Source organism: Delphinapterus leucas, unplaced genomic scaffold, assembly GCF_059928025.1.
Source record: "Delphinapterus leucas isolate spDelLeu-1000000601 "Yukka" unplaced genomic scaffold, BTC_Dleu_Yukka2 spDelLeu_asBTCV2_sq25, whole genome shotgun sequence".
NCBI classification, from domain to species: Eukaryota; Metazoa; Chordata; class Mammalia; order Artiodactyla; family Monodontidae; genus Delphinapterus; species Delphinapterus leucas.
This window is the reverse complement of record NW_028322234.1, coordinates 13,445,686-13,464,339: the sequence shown is the minus strand read 5'-3', so window position 1 is coordinate 13,464,339 and position 18,654 is coordinate 13,445,686. Positions and strand designations below refer to the sequence as shown.

The following is an 18,654-nucleotide window of genomic DNA, read 5'->3' as shown; positions in this document are numbered from 1 at the left end:
CATGGCGCTGAGACGGAGTCCCAGTTAGCGGGTGACACAGCCAGGAGCAAAGGAAGGCTTCCTAGGAGGAGACATTTAATTGGGTCCAGCCAGGTGCCAGCCAGGCCCTACCCTCTACACCCAGTGTGGACCCACCAAGTGTCCCCCACTCTGCTGCCTGATACCTGCCAAGCGGCAGGGCAGGACACTGGTTATGCACCAGGACAGCCGAACCCCAGCTCTATTCCCTCCCACAACAGCTCCTGTGGGCCCATGCATCATTCCCATCACACAGATTCAACACTGAGACCCTGACAGTTGCTGTCTGCCTCTCCTGTTGCCACCGGGTAGCAGGTGGCTCCAGCTGGCTGGCTCCCAGGAGGGGGCATGGCCTTGGGGGAAGTGTCTGAGGTTCTGCCCTGCTCCCTCACAGGGGCTGGCCTTGGAGACCTGGCTGCCCAGCATGTCAAGAGTCAGCCCCTACCCTTGGGCTTGTCTCAGCATCTGGAAACAAGGACACCTGGGTTCTCACCAGGGCCCAGCTTAAAAAAGAGACCTCTGTGGACTTCCCTGGCAGTCCAGTGGTTAAGACTCTGCACTTCCAATGCAGGGTGCATGGGTTCGATCCCTGGTCAGGAGAACTAAGATCCCACATGCCACTAGGTGTGGCCAAAAAAAAAAAAAAAAAAAAAGGAACTTCTGTAGTTTGCCACCTAACTGATTGGCTCCCAGGGGTGGAGGTGGCAGTGTCCCACTGTGACAGCGCCAATGTCTCTTCAGACCCCAGGTTGGGAGGCAGCCGCTTTTGGGGTGGGGGACAGGCAGGACTTGGCGATTCCTGTCTGACAGGAACCTGGCTTCAGGGACTGGGTCTAGGAGCAGAGATAGGGCTGAGTGCCCAACACAGGGTCCCACTCTGTCCTTCTACCTGCCCCGGGGATTGTGGTTCCCCTCGGGCCTCCATCATTCTTGGTCTGAAGCAGGACACCCTCAGGGAGGGAAGGCTTAAGGGGTGCATTTCTGGCAGGGGCACTTGGAAAGGAGAGCCTGGGCTGGGGCTTAAAGGGTCCAGGGTCAGGGTGACTGGACTGTGGGAGAGCAAGGAATTCTGACTGGGGGAGACAAGTGAAGACATTGGTTGGCTCTGGTGAGGACCCTTGACTCTGGAACACAGGCAAGAATGCCTGGCTGGAGGGGCTTGGGGAGGACGCCCGAAGTTGGGATGAAAGGCGAGGCCCATGGTTGGGAGGCACAGAGGGGCATGATGAGGGCACCTGGAGAAGAGTGGGCATTGTGAGGACTCCCTGATCTCCCACCCAGCCTTGGGAGAGGCTGCTCCTTCCCTGCAGGCCCTCCTAGTGCGGTCCTCCCAGGAGGCAGGGAATGCCCTTCATGAGCCCTGGACCCAGCTGCAGGCCCGCCTTTTGCACTGCAGCCTCCTCGGTGAGCAGAGGGCAGTGTGCGCGCTTGAGAGGCCCTAGAGGGACCCAAGATGGCCATGGGTCTCAGGCCACCCGTCTCCCTCCTACACCCCAGGGTGTGCAAAGTAGGGCGGTGCACACTGTGAGGAGGGACCTCAGGAAGGGCCCCGCCCCCTTGGATCCAAGCAAGTCTTTCCCACGTCTTTCCCCTCCCCCCAGGAGTGCGCGCTCCCCTGGCCGAGCGTGGGAAGAGCTTGGTCAACTGGCCACACGGCCCACGCCTTGCTCACTCGGTCGCGCGGCCCCACCTGGGCCCCTCCTGCACTTAATTTTTCCATGAGAAATTGGGCATGAGAAAACCTACGTTCACAAACGCGGGTGAGTGCGCGGCGCTGGACCACGGGGACTCGGCATCGCCTGGTCCCACCCCAGCCCCTCCTCGCGCGACCCTATCCTCAGTGGAGAAGACGCAAGGCCGGGGAGTGTTCGGGAAGGCCTTCAACCAGAGCTACAACCTGCTGTGCACAGCTGCCAGCACAGCCCGGCCCGGACCCTCTCGCCGCCCTGCGGTCAGCTGCGCCGCTGAAGGGCCCCAGCCCGCGACCGCGAAGGCGAAAGTGAACAGGCTTCAGTGTCCCGGCTTTATTGCAAACTCGGGCTGCGCGCGGTAGACGATACACTGGACTCCAGGCAGGGCCTAGGCCGAGGGAGGGACGAGGCTCGAGGGGAGCGGGAGCTTGTCCTAAGCCAAAGGGGCGGGGCTCAAGGGTGAGCCTTGGCCAAAGGTGTGGGTGGGTCGCAAGTCTGGGCCAAAATTCTAGGGCTCTAAGGGGTCTGAGACCAGTCCACAGGAGCCGGACTCCAGGAGGAGGGGAGGGGGAGATCTAAGACAAAGATGTACAACCTGAGGGACGGATCCTAAGGCAGGGGTGGGGCGGGTGGGCAGGGCTAGGGTCTGGCTCAGTGGAAGGTCTCCACCTCTACCACGGTCCAGTCACCCTGCGGGGAAGTCACGTCATCCGGGGAGAAGCTAGTGACTGAGGTGATGCTGGCGCGGGACTCGTCCAGGGGAGACAATAGTTCGGCCCAGCGGCCCAGTTCGGCGTCGCTGAGCGCAGTGCGGGCTCCCCCCGCGCTGCCGGCACCCCCCGCGTCCCCTGAGCCACCGGTGCCGCCCGCGGCACCCTCGGCCGCAGCTAGCAGCAGCGTCCGGCTCAGCAGGTGCTGCACGACGCTCGCCTGCAGCGCCCCCAGCGGCAGCTCGCCCAGACGCGCCGGCTTCGCTCCCCGCGAAGCCGCTCCAGCCCCAGCCCCAGCCCCAGCCGCCGCCTTCCCACCGCCCGCGCCAGACCCGGGCCCCGGATCCAGCGCGCCTGCGGCGGGAGTCGCCGACTCGGGCCCTTCAGCCTCGTAGATGGTGCACAAGCCGTCAGCAGAGCCCGACCCGGCAGCAGGAGACCAAGGCAGGGGCGCTCCTGCGGGGAGAGGAGCCAGGCTGGGCAAAAGGAGAGGGAAGCCCCGCCCCTGACACAAGACCCCGCCCCTTCCGTCAACTCCGCCCCCAGACCCAACTGTCCTGCCCCCGAGTTGCAAAGCCTCGCCTCCGACCTCGCCCCTCCTACTGGTCCGCAGTGTCCGGAGGGCTGCTTACCTGAGGTGCCGCGGATGGCCAGCGGCGGAGCAGAACCTCGGCTCCAGGCGGCCGGATGGCAGGCGGCGAGCTCCGCATCGGCGGGCGGGGAGGTTGCGGCGCCGCTCTCGGGCCCACTGTCGTAGCCGCGCAGCTCTTCGGGCGTGCTCGTGGCGCTGCTGCTGTGGCCCGCCAGGTCCGGGCCGCTCAGCGTACTGGACGGGCTGCGCGAGGGTGGCGGCGGTGGGCCCGGGGCCAGCGCCAGGGTCAGCCGTGGGCCCGAGATTGGGGCATCGGGACCCGGGGTTGGGGGGCGGCGTGGGGCTTGCAGAGGGGGTGAGGCAGGGGGAGAGGGAGGGGTCTGCAAAGCGGGCAAGGCCAGGGAAGGTGGAGCCCGCGGAGGGGGCGAGGCCAGGGGAAGGGGAGGATCTTGCAGAGGGGGTGAAGCAGGGGGAGAGGGAGGAACTTGCAGAGGGGGTGAAGAGGGGGGAGAGGGAGGGGCCTGCAGAGGAGGTGAGGCCAGAGAAGGTGGAGCCCGATGAGGGGGCGTGGCCAGGGGAGAGGGAGGGTCTTGCAGAGGGGGTGAAGCAGGGGGAGAGAGAGGGGCCTGCAGAGGGAGCGAGGCCAGAGGAGGTGGAGCCTGCAGAGGAGGCAACCTCTGAGGAGAGGGCGCGGCCTGAAAGGGAGGCGTGGCCAGAGAAGGTGGAGTGTGTGTGGGGGCCACGGCCAGTGGAGGAGAGGCCTGCAGAGGCTGTGAGGCCAGAGATGGTGTCTGTATAGGAGGAGTGGCCTGTAGAGGGGGAGTGGCCAGAGGCGTGGCCAGGGGAGAGGGTGAGCCTAGAGGAGGAGCACCTGGCAGAGAGAGTGGGGTCAGACGAGAGGAAGGGGGAGAGGTCTGTGGAGGGGATATGGCCAGAGAAGGGTCCTGTGTGGGAGGCGTGGCCAGTGTATAAGGCGTGGCCTGAAGAGGTGGCGACAGAGAAGGACCGGCCTGCGGAGGGGGCGTGGGCAGAGCAGAAGGAGCCTGAAGAGGGGGTGTGGTTAGGGAAGAAGACGGGTTCCTCAGAGATGTTGCTTGAGATAGAGGGACTTGTAGAGGGGCAGTGGCTGGTGGCAGAGGACCCGACAAAGGAGGTGTGGCCAAGGGAGAGGGGAGAGCTGGAAAAGGGGGTAAAGCCAAAGACGCCTCGGTGGGGGGCATACTCTGCAGAGCGGGTGAAACTGATGGAGGGACTGAAGTCAGAAAAGTGGCCGTGGCCAAGGAAGAGGCGGATACCTCCGGAAAAGATGTACCCAGATGTGCGGGGGGAGCTTGCAAAGGAGGTGTGGCCGGTGGAGAGGGGAGGGTCGGCAGAGAGGGTGGAGCAGAGGGAGGAGGGGCTAGTGGAGGGGGCGTGGCCAATGGGTGGATATGGGCCTGGGGAGGGGGCGTGGTCGGTGGAGATGGTGGGAGCGAGCCCCTCAAGGGAGTGTCTGTGATATGGGAAGGCGGTGCAATAGGACAGGGTAGGGAGGAGGTGGCCAAAGGAGGAGAAAAGCCCGGTGCGGGGACTGCGCCCTTCCTTGGGGGTGTGGCCTGCGGGGGGCGTAGAGCCTGCAGTCCTCTGGACTTGGGCTGCGAGGGATGCCCCAGAGCCCGGGGTGTTCCAGCCGGGGAAGCCCCGGAGCGGGCTGGGGAGGACAGAGGAGTGGCGCTGGAGCCCAGGGGGCGCAAGGTTGGCCTCTGGAGGCCCCCGCCGGCGCTGGGTCGCCTCCTGGTGGCAGGGCTTGGCTCCGCGGCGCTGCGCTCTGGGGCGCTGCTCACTGATTTTCTGGAAGCCTCGGTCGGGGGCCGGGGCCGGGCACTCGGAGCTGCCCGGGGGACACCCACCTCAGCGCCCGCAGCCCGGGATCGACGGGAGATGGCCGAGGAGGAGACGGCTGGAGTGGACCCAGAAGAGTCTGGGGACAAAGCAGAAAACCGAAGGGTCGCCGATCCTTCTAGGCTGGTCCCCCTCACATCCGAGGAACCCCCTTCCTCCCCAGATCACATACCTCTCCGTGCCCCAGCGCTCAGGGCGCTCCTTCTGGGCACTTCAGGGGCTTTTCCTCTGGCCACAGGTTCCTCAGCTGGGGGCCGGAGCCCCTTCTGCCCAAGAGGGCCTGGCCTGGGGACAAAAGGGTCTGCGCTCAGGACAGCGCTCCAGCTCCTTGTTTCGTCTCCCAAGTCTACATTTCCCCGTGGGTGAGGACATATGCCCTCTCTGCCAACCAATAATAGCTTTCACCAATTTGCGCCCAGTGATGAGCAAGTACTCCCACACACTTTAATTAAAAGCTTCCAGATGGAGACACTAACCCTTGCCCAAGGCAACAGGGGAGAGGGGGCTTGTTACCTGGTGGGCCCGCTGGCATGCCCCGAGCTAGAGATACAGCCTGGGCCTGGGGTCTTCGCAGGGGCCCGCTCCCCTCTCCCAGCTGCTGGGGGCCTGGAGGCTGTGGGGGGAAGGCCGAGTCAACGCAGGTGCCCCGGAAAGGAAGGGGAGGCTGGTGCTTCAGAGGAGAGGGGGGCAAGAAGATGGGGTCCGAATCAGGGAAAGAGGCTGGAGTACCTGAGCTCCGGGGGCCTGTCCCAGCACTCCGCGGTGGTCCCCCCCGGGGAGTAGCCTCCGGGAGAGCGGCTCCCCGGCTGCCCCCCGCTCGCTCTGCCAGAGGCCCTCGCCCTGAAGCTCCCGCTGCTCCCAGAACTCGAAGAGCCGCGCTGGTTACGGGGGGAAGGGGTCGTGGAGACCCTGGGGGCTTGGGGGTCGGAAGGTTGGGAGGGCGAGAAGAGGGCGTCCGACCGGCGGCCCCTGCCCTGGACTTGTCCCTCTTGTCCATCTCGCACCTGATGAGGAGACAGACCGATCAGCATCCCAGGTCCTGGACAGCTACGCTGCCTGCAGGGATCTGGGTCCTGGCACCTCTCGGCTCTTTCCCCAGCGTCGCCACCCATGCGCGCCCAAACCTCTGCCTGGATCCACTTCCTTCCCACCCACCCACCACTCACCAGCGCAGCTGCTCATGGTTGTCCCCAAGTCCCACCCTCACCGCCTTCCTCCAGGCCATGCCAGCCTCAGCCAACCCCCTGCTCCCTCTCAGGACCGGAGATCCACCCCCCTACCCCTCGGCCCCTCAGGGACCCTGACCACCAGCGTCGGGACAGGGGGCTGCCACAGGTTCCAGATGAAGGGGACGGGAGCACACGCCCAGGTCCCCCTCGCCAGCCACCAGCGCCGTCCCGGAGGGATGTCGGCACCTGCCGGGAGGAGGAGCGGCCCTGGCTGCCCGCGCACGGGCTCGGGGAGACAAAGAGCCGCGTCCCGAGCCCTTCCCCTCCCCCAGCTGGGCCCTGGTCCGCGCCACCCTTCCACCTGCTCGAGCCGAGCTCACCTTGGGCTCCGGCCTCCCGCCGCTCCACGCTGGGTCGCCTGGGGTGGGGCAGGGTGGGAGCGCCGCGGCGGCCGCGAGCGGAGGGCAGGCGAGGGGAGGGGGCGGCGGGCGGCGGCGCGGGGAGGCCGGCCGGCCCCTCGGCGGCGGGCGGGGGAGCAGGGGCCGCGCGCGCTGGATGCAGACCCGGCAGGCAGAGGCGGGAGCGCGCCGAGTAGGGCGGCCGGGAGCGCGTAGGAGGGAGGGGCTGCTTCTCCGCGGCTGCGCCTGAGGACCCCAGACACCCAACCGGTCGGGCTTCGGGGGGAATCCCTTGGGGTCCCGAACTCAGCCTAACCTCCTCTCCCCACCCCCTGCCATACACACCTGCCCCGGCCCCCACCCCAACTACTTGGCGACCAAGGCCCGCCTGGACGCGGATAGGTTGGGCCCTGGCAACCAGGGGGCGGGACCATCGCGCCTCGTGCCCAATTGACCAATCCGGCCGCTCGGTGTCCCAGGCCCTGTCCTCGCTTTTGCGACCGCAGAGGCAGGCCCCCCAGGATTCTTGGGGCTTCCGCCCCTCTCATACCCAAAGGGTTTTCACAGACCCCAGGAAACCCCGTACCTGGTTGGGCTAGGGGGACTGACTGGTGGGAGAATGCAGCCCTGGGAATGTAGGGGTAGACCCCAGATTTGGGGGAAGAGAGGAAGAAAGGACAAGAGCGAGAGATGGAGGATGGTGAGAGATGACCCAGCCTTCTGCAGGGCAGAGCATCCCCCCCCACTCGCCACACCCTCCCAGGTCACACGAAGTCAAGTCAGCAAAGGTTTCCTGGCAGAGCCGGGATTTGTGGGGATGAGATTATGGGGGGCCTGGAGGTGTAAAAACGGGTGCAAGAGGAGCCGAGAAGATCCCGTCTGAGGTTTCCCAGCCCAACCTGAGGGAGTAAGAGGTGTCATTTTGGTGACCCGCCAAACTGGTGCAGAGGCCTCATGGAGGACCTTGGTAGGGGACTGTGGCATTGAGGGGGTTGAAGCAAGAAGAGGAAGATGGCCATCCTCAGCTGCCCAGAGCTGGCCAACAGTGCCAGGTGCCCTCTTGCACCTCTGCTTATACTCAAGGCCACATGGCTCCCCACACACACACTCACACACACTGTGCTCTCTGCCCCCAAGCCCCATCTCTTCAGACTCTTAGTTACTCACTACCCCATCCCAAAGAACCAGCTCCTCCTGCCTCACCCTTTCCCCCATCACATTTGTACATACATACACAAACACAGCGTATCCACCGTATGATTCCATTTATATAATGTTCTGGAAAACACAAGCTAATCTATAGTGACAGAAAGCGAATCAGTGGTTGTTGGGGACCACCGGGGGAGGGAAACTTTTGAACCACCAATTGAAGCCACTCTGATCGATTCCTGACCCTCAGAAACTATGTGAGACAATAAATTCTTGTTGTCTTAAGGTGCTAGGTTTGGGGCAATTTGTTACACAGCACAGTAATATGTAACTACCTCAGGCTCAGAAAACCTTAAAAGCTGGGTATAACATATCAAGTGTTGGTGAGAATGTGGAGAAATTGGAACAGTTGTACTGTTGGTGGGAATGTAAAATGGTGCAACCACTATGATTCCACTTATATGGGGTCTCCAGAGGATTCAAATTCATAGAGATGGATGGTAGAATGGTGGGTGCCAGGAGCTAGGGAGAGGAATGAGAAATATGAGTTCAATGGGGACAGAGTTTCAGTTCTGCAAAACAAAAATCGTTCTGAAGATGGATAGTGGCGATGGTTGCCCAACACTGAATGTACTTAATGGCACTGAACTGTAAACTTAAAAATGGTTAGGATGACAAATTCTATGTTATGTGTGTGCTCTACCACAATTGTTTAAAACCTGGACAGTGTCCATGCGGGAAAACTCACAAACTACCTGTGGGAATGTAAAGGGGGCAGGCTTTCTGGAGGACAACTGGAAAGCATTGTATGCGTGTCATATGACTGAGACATTCCACTCAAGCATCTGTACCTGTGGCAGTGCCATACAGCTCCTTCCATATCTCCTGAGCACCCACAGTCCCCACCTGCAGGAAAGTCAGAAGTGTCAGGGCCTCAACACTCCCTCCATCCCCCTCTCCAGAGCAGCCCTCAGCCACGACAGGCAGGAGCTGGTACATCAATGCTTCAACTCCCTCACCTCTTGGGTGGGAAAACTTGGAGGTGTGTCCTCCACCATCTCCCAGAGCTCCCCAGCACAATGGAACCACAGTTGCCCATACTGGCAGCCTGCTCCTTCACCCTCATTAACACTACTGGCTTCCTTCCCTTCCCCACTGCCTCACCTTCCAGAGAAACTATTTGCATCTAATTCCTTGCCTCAGGATCTGCCTCTAGAAGGGCCCGAACTAAGCACCCATCCGTCCATCATTTACTGAATGCCCACTGTGCGCCAGGCACCATCCCAAGTGCTGGGGACACAGTAGGGAACAGAAGAGACACGTGTCTGGGGATCATGGGGCTTCGATTCCAGTCACCACAGAGACTCTTGCACAAGTGTGCAAAGCGTCGTTTATGAAAACACTTATCCCAACATAAAGCTGGAAACAAACCGCCAGGGTATGGATCTCAAGGAGCTTCTCCCGAGGCTAGAGGAAAGGGAGAAACTATTCACCTCAAAAGGCCCCTGCCCCCTTGCTACCACCTCACCTCACCCTACTTTGTTATATACACAGCGTTTGTCACAAACTGACATTACCTTGTTCCTTACTTATCTGCTTCCTTATCTCTGTCTCAGCCAACCGCACTCCACCCCCAATCCACACACACACCAAATTGAGCAGAAGCTCTGAGAGAGAAGGTTTGCCTTTGGGTAGCCTGTGGTCGAGCCCACAGGGACTTCTTCAAGGGTCGCGCCCATTGCAGGGTTTCACGGGGGAACTGAAGCTTAGGGGATCCCAACCCTCAAGGTTTCGGAGTGTCTCTACCCTGGTGAACTTGTTTTCTTTTTCCCCATGGGAGATGGGGTCTCACTCTGCCACCTGGTCCAGGTCCCCTCTCCCTTGAGTTTTGCAGACAGGGCAGATCAAGGTCAACTGCCGCCTAAGACCCAGCTCAGGCCTCCCAAAGTGGGGAGGAAATCGTGGGGGGGGGGGAGGCAGAGTCTCCCTTTGAGAAGCCGGCCTTCCAGACTGGACTCCAACCCCGGCTCCCAGAGCCCTCTGACCCCCGTGCCCAACCCCACCAGGACCCGAGAGAGGCTCACTCCCTCTCCTCCCCCAGTGGAGAGCTTCCCCTGGCTGGGTGGTCAGAGCAGGAAGGGGGAAGCGCCGTGCCCTCTCTTGGGCCCTGGTCACTGATTCCCTTGGTTGAGCCTCCAGGCCAGGTAGCTGCACCTGGGAGTGAAGGGAGGAGGAGGGGAAGGAGGACTTCCACGCGTTCCTGACAGGGTCTATGCAGCTGGGCTCCCGGAAGCGTGCCTTCAGGTCGGCTTTGGGAGCCCAGCGCCTCCAGCCCTCCTCAGTTTCCCCCGTGCCAGGTTTGCCTCACTGAAGCGGAGCCCAGAATTCTACGGTCCCCGCTCCTCCGACCAGCCCCTCGCCCACCTCGGAGACATCAGGATTAGGATCGCCCTCCTCCCGCGATCCCGCGGTACCAGGAGTCGGGGGCGACCTGTGAGCGCCCTAAGGGAGGCGGGGCCGAGACGGCTGGTGGGCGGGGCCTGGAGGGGCGGAGCTGCTCCCGGCTCTTGTCCAGCTCGCCCGTCCGCCCGCCCTGACTCACCCAGCCTGTCCCGCGAACTCTGCGGGAGTCCCGGCCGCTCCGCTCCCAGAGACACAGGAGTTGGAACAAGCGTCCGGCCCGTGAGGTGAGTAGGTGGCTCTCCGCCCCTGGGGACCAGGTGGCGGGGTGAGGATCTGGCCCACGGGAGGACCGCCCCAGGTGCGGCTGGCCCTGTGACCTGAGCCCAACGCTGTCCGGGGCACAGAAGGAGCTGGGGGGTGGGCTGGGGGGGTGCAGAGAGAGGCCCCGCCCTGGCCAACCCAAGGGCGCCTGTCAGGGAGCCCGGCAGGCCTGGCCAAGGACGGAGTGAAGATAAACAGGCTGGGGTCCACCCGAGGGTCTTGACCGTGCTCCCCTCTCCTCTGCTGCTGACGACTCAACCCTGTGAGCCCCTCAATTCCCAGAACCCTACCACTTGGGAGCCTCACCAGGCTGTCCCTTCTGGGACTCTTGAACCTCAAGACTCCCCAGACCCCCCTAGTCCTGGCAGGACAGCTTGGAAAAGTACTGGGTTGGGAGTCCCCAGGCCTGGGGCCCAGAGCAGGATCTGCTACTACGGGGCCACCCTCCCCCATCCAGGCCACAGTTTCTCACTTGTGTAAAAGTCCAAAGTTGGACCCTGTGTCCTCCAAGACCCATTTCAGGGCTGACAACAGTCACTGTTTCTTCTTTGCCCCTTAGCATGGACTGTGGGTGGGGACGGTGTGGGATGGCGCGCTGGTCCAGGAGCACCCGCCACCGCCACGTGGTCAGAGGCAAGCCAGGGGCTTGGGGAAGGCCTGAGAGGGAAGCAGAAGCAGGGTGAGGCATGGGTGAGCGGAGCTAAGGCTGGGTAGGGGGCATGTTCCTGGCCCTAGGCTGAGGAGGACAACTCAGACTGCTGGGCAGAGCAGCCGTCCTCCCTCCATTTCTTCTCTGCCTGAAGAACCCCTTCTGAGGTTCTTTTGGCAAAGATGCTTCAACTCAGCGAGACGTTCTCGCTCAACAACGTGATCAGACAGACGGGACTTGGGGGAGTCTTGCCTCGAATGCCACTTGTCACAAGCTGTGACACGTTGAGCAAGTTATTTCACTCTCCTGAGTCTGGAAAAGGAGGGTCCCAACATCCACACTCCCAGAGCTGGGAAAAAATGAGACACTGAAGGCATCTGGTGGTCATAAGTTCTCTGCTCCCACACCCCCATGAAGCCTTCTCCCCAAGCCCTCCCACCAGCCCTGTTCAGACACAGGGGGGCCAGCCTTGTGTCTGGGGAAACTTAATGGCAGGTTCGGGACGATCAAGATTGAGTCATGGAGACAGATAATGATAACCCCATGTCTGCTTCTGAGGCTGTTGCGTATACACTTTGCTCTGTGGGTGCATCCCCTGGGCCATCTGCTGGGGACCCTGGGTGTGTCTCTGCCTTCTTGCCTTTGATTGTGGACCCGGGATGGCCAGTGGGGAGCTTCCACCATTGTGAGATGGGTCCTGAAGGGTGGCAAGGACTCGGGGGCAGGCAGTTGGTCCCTGCCCGTCTGTGTGGCATTTTTGCTAACAGTTACCATTCTCAGGTGAAGCAGCTAAGCAGTGTCCCTCGCAGGGGTAGGTGGCCAGGGCAGGGAGAACAGTGGGTGGCCAGAACTGGAGGAGGGCATATGGCCGGCTCCCTGGTCCTGGGTCTCTCCTCAACTTAGTGTGTACTTGCCCTTTGTACACACATGCCCTGAGGTGCACGCTCCAGAATGCCCCCAGGGTGTCCGTTTCGGTGGCTGCAATTTGGCTCCTGGGGGCTGTTGAGCTGCCCTGAGTGTGTTTCTAGCAGATTCCCTGGTGTTTGAGCCTGTGACGCACTGGAGGCATCTTTACTCGGCTTATTGTTTAGGACAGGGTGTGAAACTGAGCACGAGGGATGAGCCATTGGGTGAGGGATCCTGTGCTCTGTCTGCACACCCCCTTGCATGTGCCGGCTGCTGGGTGAGTCAGGAGGCCCCGGAGACTGGGTGTGGGCAGGCGTGTCCCTGTCCCTTACATATTATCCCTGGTACTGAGGTGGGAGCCTCTGATGGAATTAAGGAGATTAAGGACTGCCCCGACTTCAGCCTGGCGGGTGGGGCCTGCATCCCATATCCCCGCCCACTTCCACCTTGTCCTCACTCAGGAGTAACCCTAAGGCCTTCAAGGGTTGTGGAGACCAAAAAGGGAGGCAAGGAGGTGTCAGAGCGATTGACTGAGGTGTGGGACAGAGGCCAGTTTCCCTCCCACCCAGGAGATGGGTGGGAGGCTGGAGGACCAGCTGGTGGCCCAGATGCCTCCCTTCTTTGCCCAGCCTGTGCCCAGTGACAGGCTATCAGGATGAGGACCGCAGGCCGCAGGAAACCTGCCTGATATAAAACAGGATCTTTATATTTGGGAGCATGGATGCTGGGGAGGGGGGCAGAGTGCCTAGGAGCCCCCTTAGAGGCGGTGAGGGGCTTGCTGCCTCCCTTTCCTTCGCCCCTCCAGCCTCGGAGGTGGGGGAAAAGGCTCCCGACTGCCTGTCGGGGAGGGTGATGTCCCAGCCCGTGGCCCACGCCCCCGTGTGACTTGCGCCTAGTTGTCTGTATCTGGAATAATGATACCTTGGTCTAAAATGAAAGCCTGGGACAGACAGAGTGGGCTGGCCGCCCAGGAGCCTGGCAGCCCAGCCCTGTCCCCGTCGTAGGTGTCACCCTGGCTCTCTCCCTGTGAGTTTTCCATTTCCTGATCCTCTGCCCTGTCCTTGCGCCCCCCTGCCCCTGACTCTCAGAGGCCAGGTCTCTGTTTTCTGCCGCAGATCCTAGGCACTTGCCCCACTAGAAACCCAGGTGTCCTAGTCACTCCCACCCCCCAGGGCTGACCAGCCTTCAGCTTTGCCACTCCCTGCCCCTGGGGCCCGAAACCAGAGCCAGGCTCCAGCCGGCTTTTCCGGTTGGAGGTTGGAGGTGGTGCCCGGAGCGCCCCTGAAGGGGGTGCGGGGCCCATGCCCCGGAAGTCTCCGAGTCTCTGGGACTCTCTCTGGTCCAGTGGTGGAGGGAGCCGGGGCTGGCCGCCTGGATACCAGGTACCTGGGGTCAGAGAAGCAGAGCGAAGTGTTTCCAATTGGCGTCAAGGGTGGGAGGAGAGGACTGGGCTCCGGGAGAAGGCCACACGGGCAAGCTGTGGGGCAGCGGCCCCGTGGACTGCCCCTCCTGAGCTCTGAGGGCAAGCAGAGTCCGACCGAGGCAGGGGTCCCTGGGAGCAGAGGTGGTGAGGACAGTAGTTGCCCGGCTCCAGGAAGGAGGCGAGGTCTGTGGGGGGAGGGGAAGGAAGCGCACAGCTTGTGGGTTCTGCCAGAGTTTGGCAGGGCCGAGCGCGGATTGGGAGCAGATGCGTGTGTCTGGCTCTTCTGGGGACCCGGCACCGGAAGCCCTTTCCTGAGGGTCTCTCTCTGCACCCTCCACTTCCTGCTCTCCCACAGGCGGGATGATTCCGGTGGCGGAGTTCAAGCAGTTCGCGGAGCACCAGCCCGCCTTCAAGGTGCTCAAACCTTGGTGGGACGTGCTGGCCGAGTACCTCACCGTGGCTATGCTCATGATCGGGGTCTTCGGCTGCACCCTCCAGGTAAGGGGCGGGGCAGGGGCGGGGTCTCTAGGGGCGGGGTCTGGGAGGTTCCGGAAGTCTTCCGTTACCGCCTCTTAGTTCTGGAGACTGGAAGTCTGAAATCAAAGTGTTGACAGGGTTGGTTCCTTCCGAAAGCTGTGAGGGAGAATGTGTTCCACGGCTCCCTTCTAGACTCTGGTGGCCTCAGGCATTCCTTGGTTTACAGATAACGTTCTCCCTGTATCTTCAAAGCATCTTCCGTGTGTGTGTGTGTGTGTGTGTGTGTGTGTGTGTGTGTGTGTCTGTGTGTCTGTGTCCAGATTTCTCCCTTTTATAAGGCCAGAGTCCTATTGGGTTAGGGCTCACCCCCAATGACCCCATCTTAACTTGATTACATCTGCTCTGCAAAGACTATTTCCAAACAAGGCAACATTCACAGGTATTTGGGGGTTAGGACTTCAACATCTTCTCGAAGGACACAAATCAACCCAGCCCTTTTTTCAGACAAAGTCCGATGCTCAGAGGTTTATTGACTCTTCCAAAGCTGGGGAACAAACTGGGGACAGTTGGGGGTTGATGGAAACCCCTCTTGCCTTCAGCCTGCTTCCTCCCCCACCCCACAACTTCCCAGGCCGCCCCAGATCCTTCACCATCTTTCACCCTCTCTCCCATCCCCAGGTGACACAGGACAAGATCATCTGTCTGCCTAGTCATGGACCCCGGGAGAACTTATCAGAGGCCCCATGCCAGCAACTGCTACTGCTGGGGGTCTCCGAGCATGTGGGGGACCTCCGGGAGTTGAGCGGCCTCAGGAACAACCTGGACCTGCAGCAATACAGCTTCATTAACCAGCTCTGCTACGAGACGGCCCTCCACTGGTACGCCAAGTACTTCCCCTACCTGGTCGTCATCCACACGCTCAACTTCATGGTCTGCACCAGCTTCTGGTTCAAGTTCCCCAGCACCAGCTCCAAGATCGAGCACTTCATCTCTATCCTGGGCAAGTGTTTCGACTCTCCGTGGACCACGCGGGCCCTATCCGAGGTCTCCGGGGAGAACCATAAGAACCCTGCCGCCGCCAGGCGGGCAACGGTGACCACGGCAGCAGCGGTGGCAGGACCGGGGAAGGCAGGTGAGGGTGAGAAGGAGAAGATGCTGGCGGAGCCCGAGAAGGTGGTGACGGAGCCACCGGCTGTCACCCTGCTGGACAAAAAGGAGGGTGAGCAGGCCAAAGCCCTGTTTGAGAAGGTCAAGAAATTCCGCATGCACGTGGAAGAGGGGGACATCCTGTACACCATGTACATCCGGCAGACGGTGCTCAAGGTCTGCAAGTTCTTGGCCATCCTGGTCTACAACCTCGTCTACGTGGGGAAGATCAGCTTCCTGGTGGCCTGTAGGGTGGACACCTCAGAGGTCACGGGCTATGCCAGCTTCTGCTGCAGCCACACCAAGGCGCACCTCTTCTCCAAGCTGGCTTTCTGCTACATCTGCTTCGTGTGCATCTACGGGATTATCTGCTTTTACACACTCTGCTGGCTCTTCCACCGGCCCCTCAAGGAGTACTCCTTCCGGTCCGTACGGGAGGAGACGGGCATGGGCGACATCCCCGACGTCAAGAACGACTTCGCCTTCATGCTGCACCTCATCGACCAGTACGACTCACTCTACTCCAAGCGCTTCGCTGTCTTCCTCTCCGAGGTCAGCGAGAGCCGCCTGAAGCAGCTCAACCTCAACCACGAGTGGACGACCGAGAAGCTGCGGCAGAAGCTGCAGCGCAACGCCTGCGGCCGGCTCGAGCTGGCCCTCTGCATGCTCCCGGGGCTGCCCGACACGGTCTTCGAGCTCAGCGAGGTGGAGGCCCTGCGGCTGGAGGCCATCTGTGACGTCACCTTCCCCCCAGGCCTCTCGCAGCTGGTGCACCTGCAGGAGATCAGCCTGCTCCACTCTCCGGCCAGGCTGCCCTTCTCCTCGCAGATCTTCCTGCGGGACCACCTGAAGGTCATCCGGGTCAAGCGCGAGGAGCTCCGAGAGGTGCCCCTCTGGGTGTTCGGGCTGCGCAGCCTGGAGGAGCTGCACCTGGAGGGGCTCTTCCCCCCGGAGCTGGCCCGGGCAGCGACCCTCGAGAGCCTCCGGGAGCTGAAGCAGCTGAAGGTGCTGTCTCTGCGGAGCAACGTCGGCAAAGTGCCCGCCAGCGTGACCGACGTGGCCGGTCACCTGCAGCGGCTCAGCCTGCACAACGACGGGGCCCGCCTGCTGGCACTGAACAGCCTCAAGAAGCTGGCGGTGCTTCGGGAGCTGGAGCTGGTGGCCTGCGGGCTGGAGCGCATCCCCCATGCCGTCTTCAGCCTGAGCGCACTACAGGAACTGGACCTCAAGGACAACCACCTGCGGTCCATCGAGGAGATCCTCAGCTTCCAGCACTGCCGCAAGCTGGTCACACTCCGGCTGTGGCACAACCAGATCGCCTATGTCCCCGAGCACGTACGGAAGCTCCGGGGCCTTGAGCAGCTCTATCTCAGCCACAACAAGCTGGAGACACTGCCCACCCAGCTCGGCATGTGCTATGGCCTCCGCCTGCTGGACGTCTCCCATAACGGGCTGCACTCCCTGCCGGCCGAGCTGGGCCTCCTCCAGAACCTGCAGCACCTGGCTGTCTCCTACAACGCCCTGGAGCTTCTGCCCGACGAGCTCTTCTTCTGCCGCAAGCTGCGGACGCTGCTCCTCGGCTACAACAACCTGAGCCAGCTCTCGCCCCAGGTGGGGGCCCTCGGGGCCCTCAGCCGCCTGGAGCTCAAGGGCAACCGGCTGGAGGCGCTGCCGGAAGAACTCGGCAACTGTGGGGGACTGAAGAAGTCGGGGCTCCTGGTGGAGGACACCCTTTACGAAGGGCTGCCGGCAGAGGTGCGGGACAGGATGGAGGTGGAGTGAAGCCAGCGAGGGGCAGGTTGCGGTAGAGGCCTTCTGGATGCTACCACCCTGGAATCTCTACTGTTATCTTCAAGGGAGGGGGCCAAGTGAGCCCAGGCCGGGACAGGAGGAGCAGACGTGCCAGGCTGGTGGAGCCCAGGGCAAGATCCTAGGATTGGTTTGCCTGGGAGGCTGTGGATCTAGGGTGGAACATCCTGGAGGGATTAACTCAGTCATAAGACTCTCAGAGCAAAACCACACCTGTGTCTTTGGCTAGCTTGCCTGCCCCCAGCCCTGGGCCAGAGCTGCTGCTCCCCCAACCCACTCCGAACATTCTGGCTCAATCAATGCCACATATGGGGGTGGGGCTCATCCCAATGGGATTTCAACCCTCTCTTCCTGACCAAAACAGCTTACATCTGGTGTTCTCTCCCAAGGAGGGGACACAGACACAACGGACAAGCTCCCCCCTCCTCCACCCCCAACTTGGATGTTAATCCCCTATTTTTTTTTCATTTATTTATTTATTTTTTTTGCGGTACGCGGGCCTCTCACTGTTGTGGCCTCTCCCGTTGTGGAGCACAGGCTCCGGACACGCAGGCTGAGCGGCCATGGCTCACAGGCCCAGCCGTTCCGCAGCATGTGGGATCTTCCCGGACCGGGGCACGAACCCGTGTCCCCTGCATCGGCAGGCGGACTCCCAACCACTGCGCCACCAGGGAAGCCCAATCCCCTATTTATAAGTTGTTTGCTATGGACACCTGAACTCAGAAAAAATGGTTTTCATATTTGGCTAGGCATCAAAATCAACATCACCAAAACAAAACATCCCAGGCCCCACCCCTGAAAGACTGACTCAGGAGCTTTGCCTGGAGGCCAGGAACTTGCCGGTAAATATAAGCATCCCAGGTAATTCTGACAAAGACAGTCCCAGGCCTGTGTGTTGGAAAATGCTGACCTACAGAGTCAGATATCTGGGTGTCTAGAGCAGGGATTCTGAACTTTTGTTTAGATCCCTAGATGCTTTGAGAAACCTGATGAAAGCTGGGCACCTCCTTCCTCAGGAAAATGCTCACGTACGTGAAAAGTTCTGCAAACAACTTGAGGCAATCAGCAGATTCCCCCAGATCCCCTAGAGGGCTGTTTATGGACATCCTAAGGATCGGAGACCCCAGGTTAAGAACACCTGCTGTGGAGGGTACATTTTTCTGAAGACAGGCTGGGACTTTGTCTTTCACATGTTCCCTATGCGAGGGAATGTATATCAGTGGGTGCTTAATAAATGATACTAACTATGAGAACTAGAATCTTGATCCTTGCGTCCACTCCTGTCAGTCTAAGCCTTCGATTCCACCAGACCAAGTACAGGGAAGTGGCGACAGTCACATTCCAGAATCAAGGGTATCAGTGCATCCCGGAAGCAGAGGCAGAGAGAGACCTCAGCAAACCAGGAGAAATCAGGTGGCATCGTCTGCCTAGGTTTTTTCCTGGAGAACTGCTCTTCCTCTACCTTCCCTGTTAGTCTCCCGGCTCCACAGTTTTGGATCTGCTCCACCTGTAAGTTGTCACCAGAGGAGTCGCCACAAGCCTTCAACGCCCATCACAGTGTCCCTGTGCTGGAGCGGGCAGGGCACAGCCTGCCCAACCCTGACCTCCTGGGATCACCACCTCCATGGTGTCTGCAAAATGCGAGCCTCCTCCTGGCACCAGAGAGCAGAGGCAAGGTGCTCTCCGGGGGCCCCAGGGTTCCAGATGGGGACATTTTCCCAGCACTCTTCAGACCAGCTAAAGAAAATGTGTAGGCCGCGGAGGCGCCAGGTAGAGGCACCAAACCCCGGGGCCTATCTTCTGCGTTGCCCAGGAGCTGGGAGCAAATTCTGGGGGCAGGGCAGTTGAGGGAAGTCTTAAAATGTCCCACGCAAGTCTGATTTGGAACTCTCGGACCTTGACCTTGGCCCCC

At 61.2% G+C, this 18,654-nt stretch overlaps 2 protein-coding genes across 5 annotated transcripts; one reads left to right on the top strand and one right to left on the bottom strand.

The window, feature by feature from the left end:
- Positions 1 to 1,653: 1,653 nt before the first annotated feature.
- PRR36 (proline rich 36) lies at positions 1,654 to 6,813 on the bottom strand. The gene is made up of 6 exons (XM_022557559.3): positions 6,442 to 6,813; positions 5,622 to 5,896; positions 5,406 to 5,505; positions 5,065 to 5,177; positions 3,052 to 4,971; positions 1,654 to 2,875 (listed from the first exon to the last, which is right to left on the bottom strand). The coding sequence occupies exons 2-6, from the start codon at positions 5,887 to 5,889 to the stop codon at positions 2,361 to 2,363; spliced, it is 2,916 nt and encodes a 971-aa protein (XP_022413267.2). The 5' UTR covers positions 5,890 to 5,896; positions 6,442 to 6,813; the 3' UTR covers positions 1,654 to 2,360.
- LRRC8E (leucine rich repeat containing 8 VRAC subunit E) lies at positions 6,622 to 18,005 on the top strand. Of its 4 annotated transcripts, none has more exons than XM_022557510.2 (3): positions 6,622 to 10,295; positions 13,666 to 13,808; positions 14,466 to 18,004. In XM_022557510.2, the coding sequence occupies exons 2-3, from the start codon at positions 13,671 to 13,673 to the stop codon at positions 16,713 to 16,715; spliced, it is 2,388 nt and encodes a 795-aa protein (XP_022413218.1). In that variant the 5' UTR covers positions 6,622 to 10,295; positions 13,666 to 13,670; the 3' UTR covers positions 16,716 to 18,004. The 4 variants fall into 4 exon arrangements, with proteins under 4 accessions (XP_022413218.1, XP_089761647.1, XP_030620332.1 ...); XM_030764472.2 differs by lacking the exon at positions 6,622 to 10,295 and adding an exon at positions 12,420 to 13,269; XM_089905521.1 differs by lacking the exon at positions 13,666 to 13,808 and having other exon boundaries at positions 10,206 to 10,295; positions 14,466 to 18,005.
- Positions 18,006 to 18,654: the final 649 nt, after the last annotated feature.

What these genes read in the sequence shown, in the direction of transcription:
- LRRC8E (XM_022557510.2), top strand. Translation starts at nt 13,671, where the DNA reads ATGATTCCGGTGGCGGAGTTCAAGCAGTTCGCGGAGCACCAGCCCGCC. An exon ending in TCTTCGGCTGCACCCTCCAG is followed by an intron (nt 13,809 to 14,465) that starts GTAAGGGGCGGG and finishes TCCCATCCCCAG; the next exon opens with GTGACACAGGACAAGATCAT.
- PRR36 (XM_022557559.3), bottom strand. Translation starts at nt 5,889, where the DNA reads ATGGACAAGAGGGACAAGTCCAGGGCAGGGGCCGCCGGTCGGACGCCC. An exon ending in GAGCGCTGGGGCACGGAGAG is followed by an intron (nt 4,972 to 5,064) that starts GTATGTGATCTG and finishes CTTTGTCCCCAG; the next exon opens with ACTCTTCTGGGTCCACTCCA. An exon ending in GGCCATCCGCGGCACCTCAG is followed by an intron (nt 2,876 to 3,051) that starts GTAAGCAGCCCT and finishes CTCTCCCCGCAG; the next exon opens with GAGCGCCCCTGCCTTGGTCT.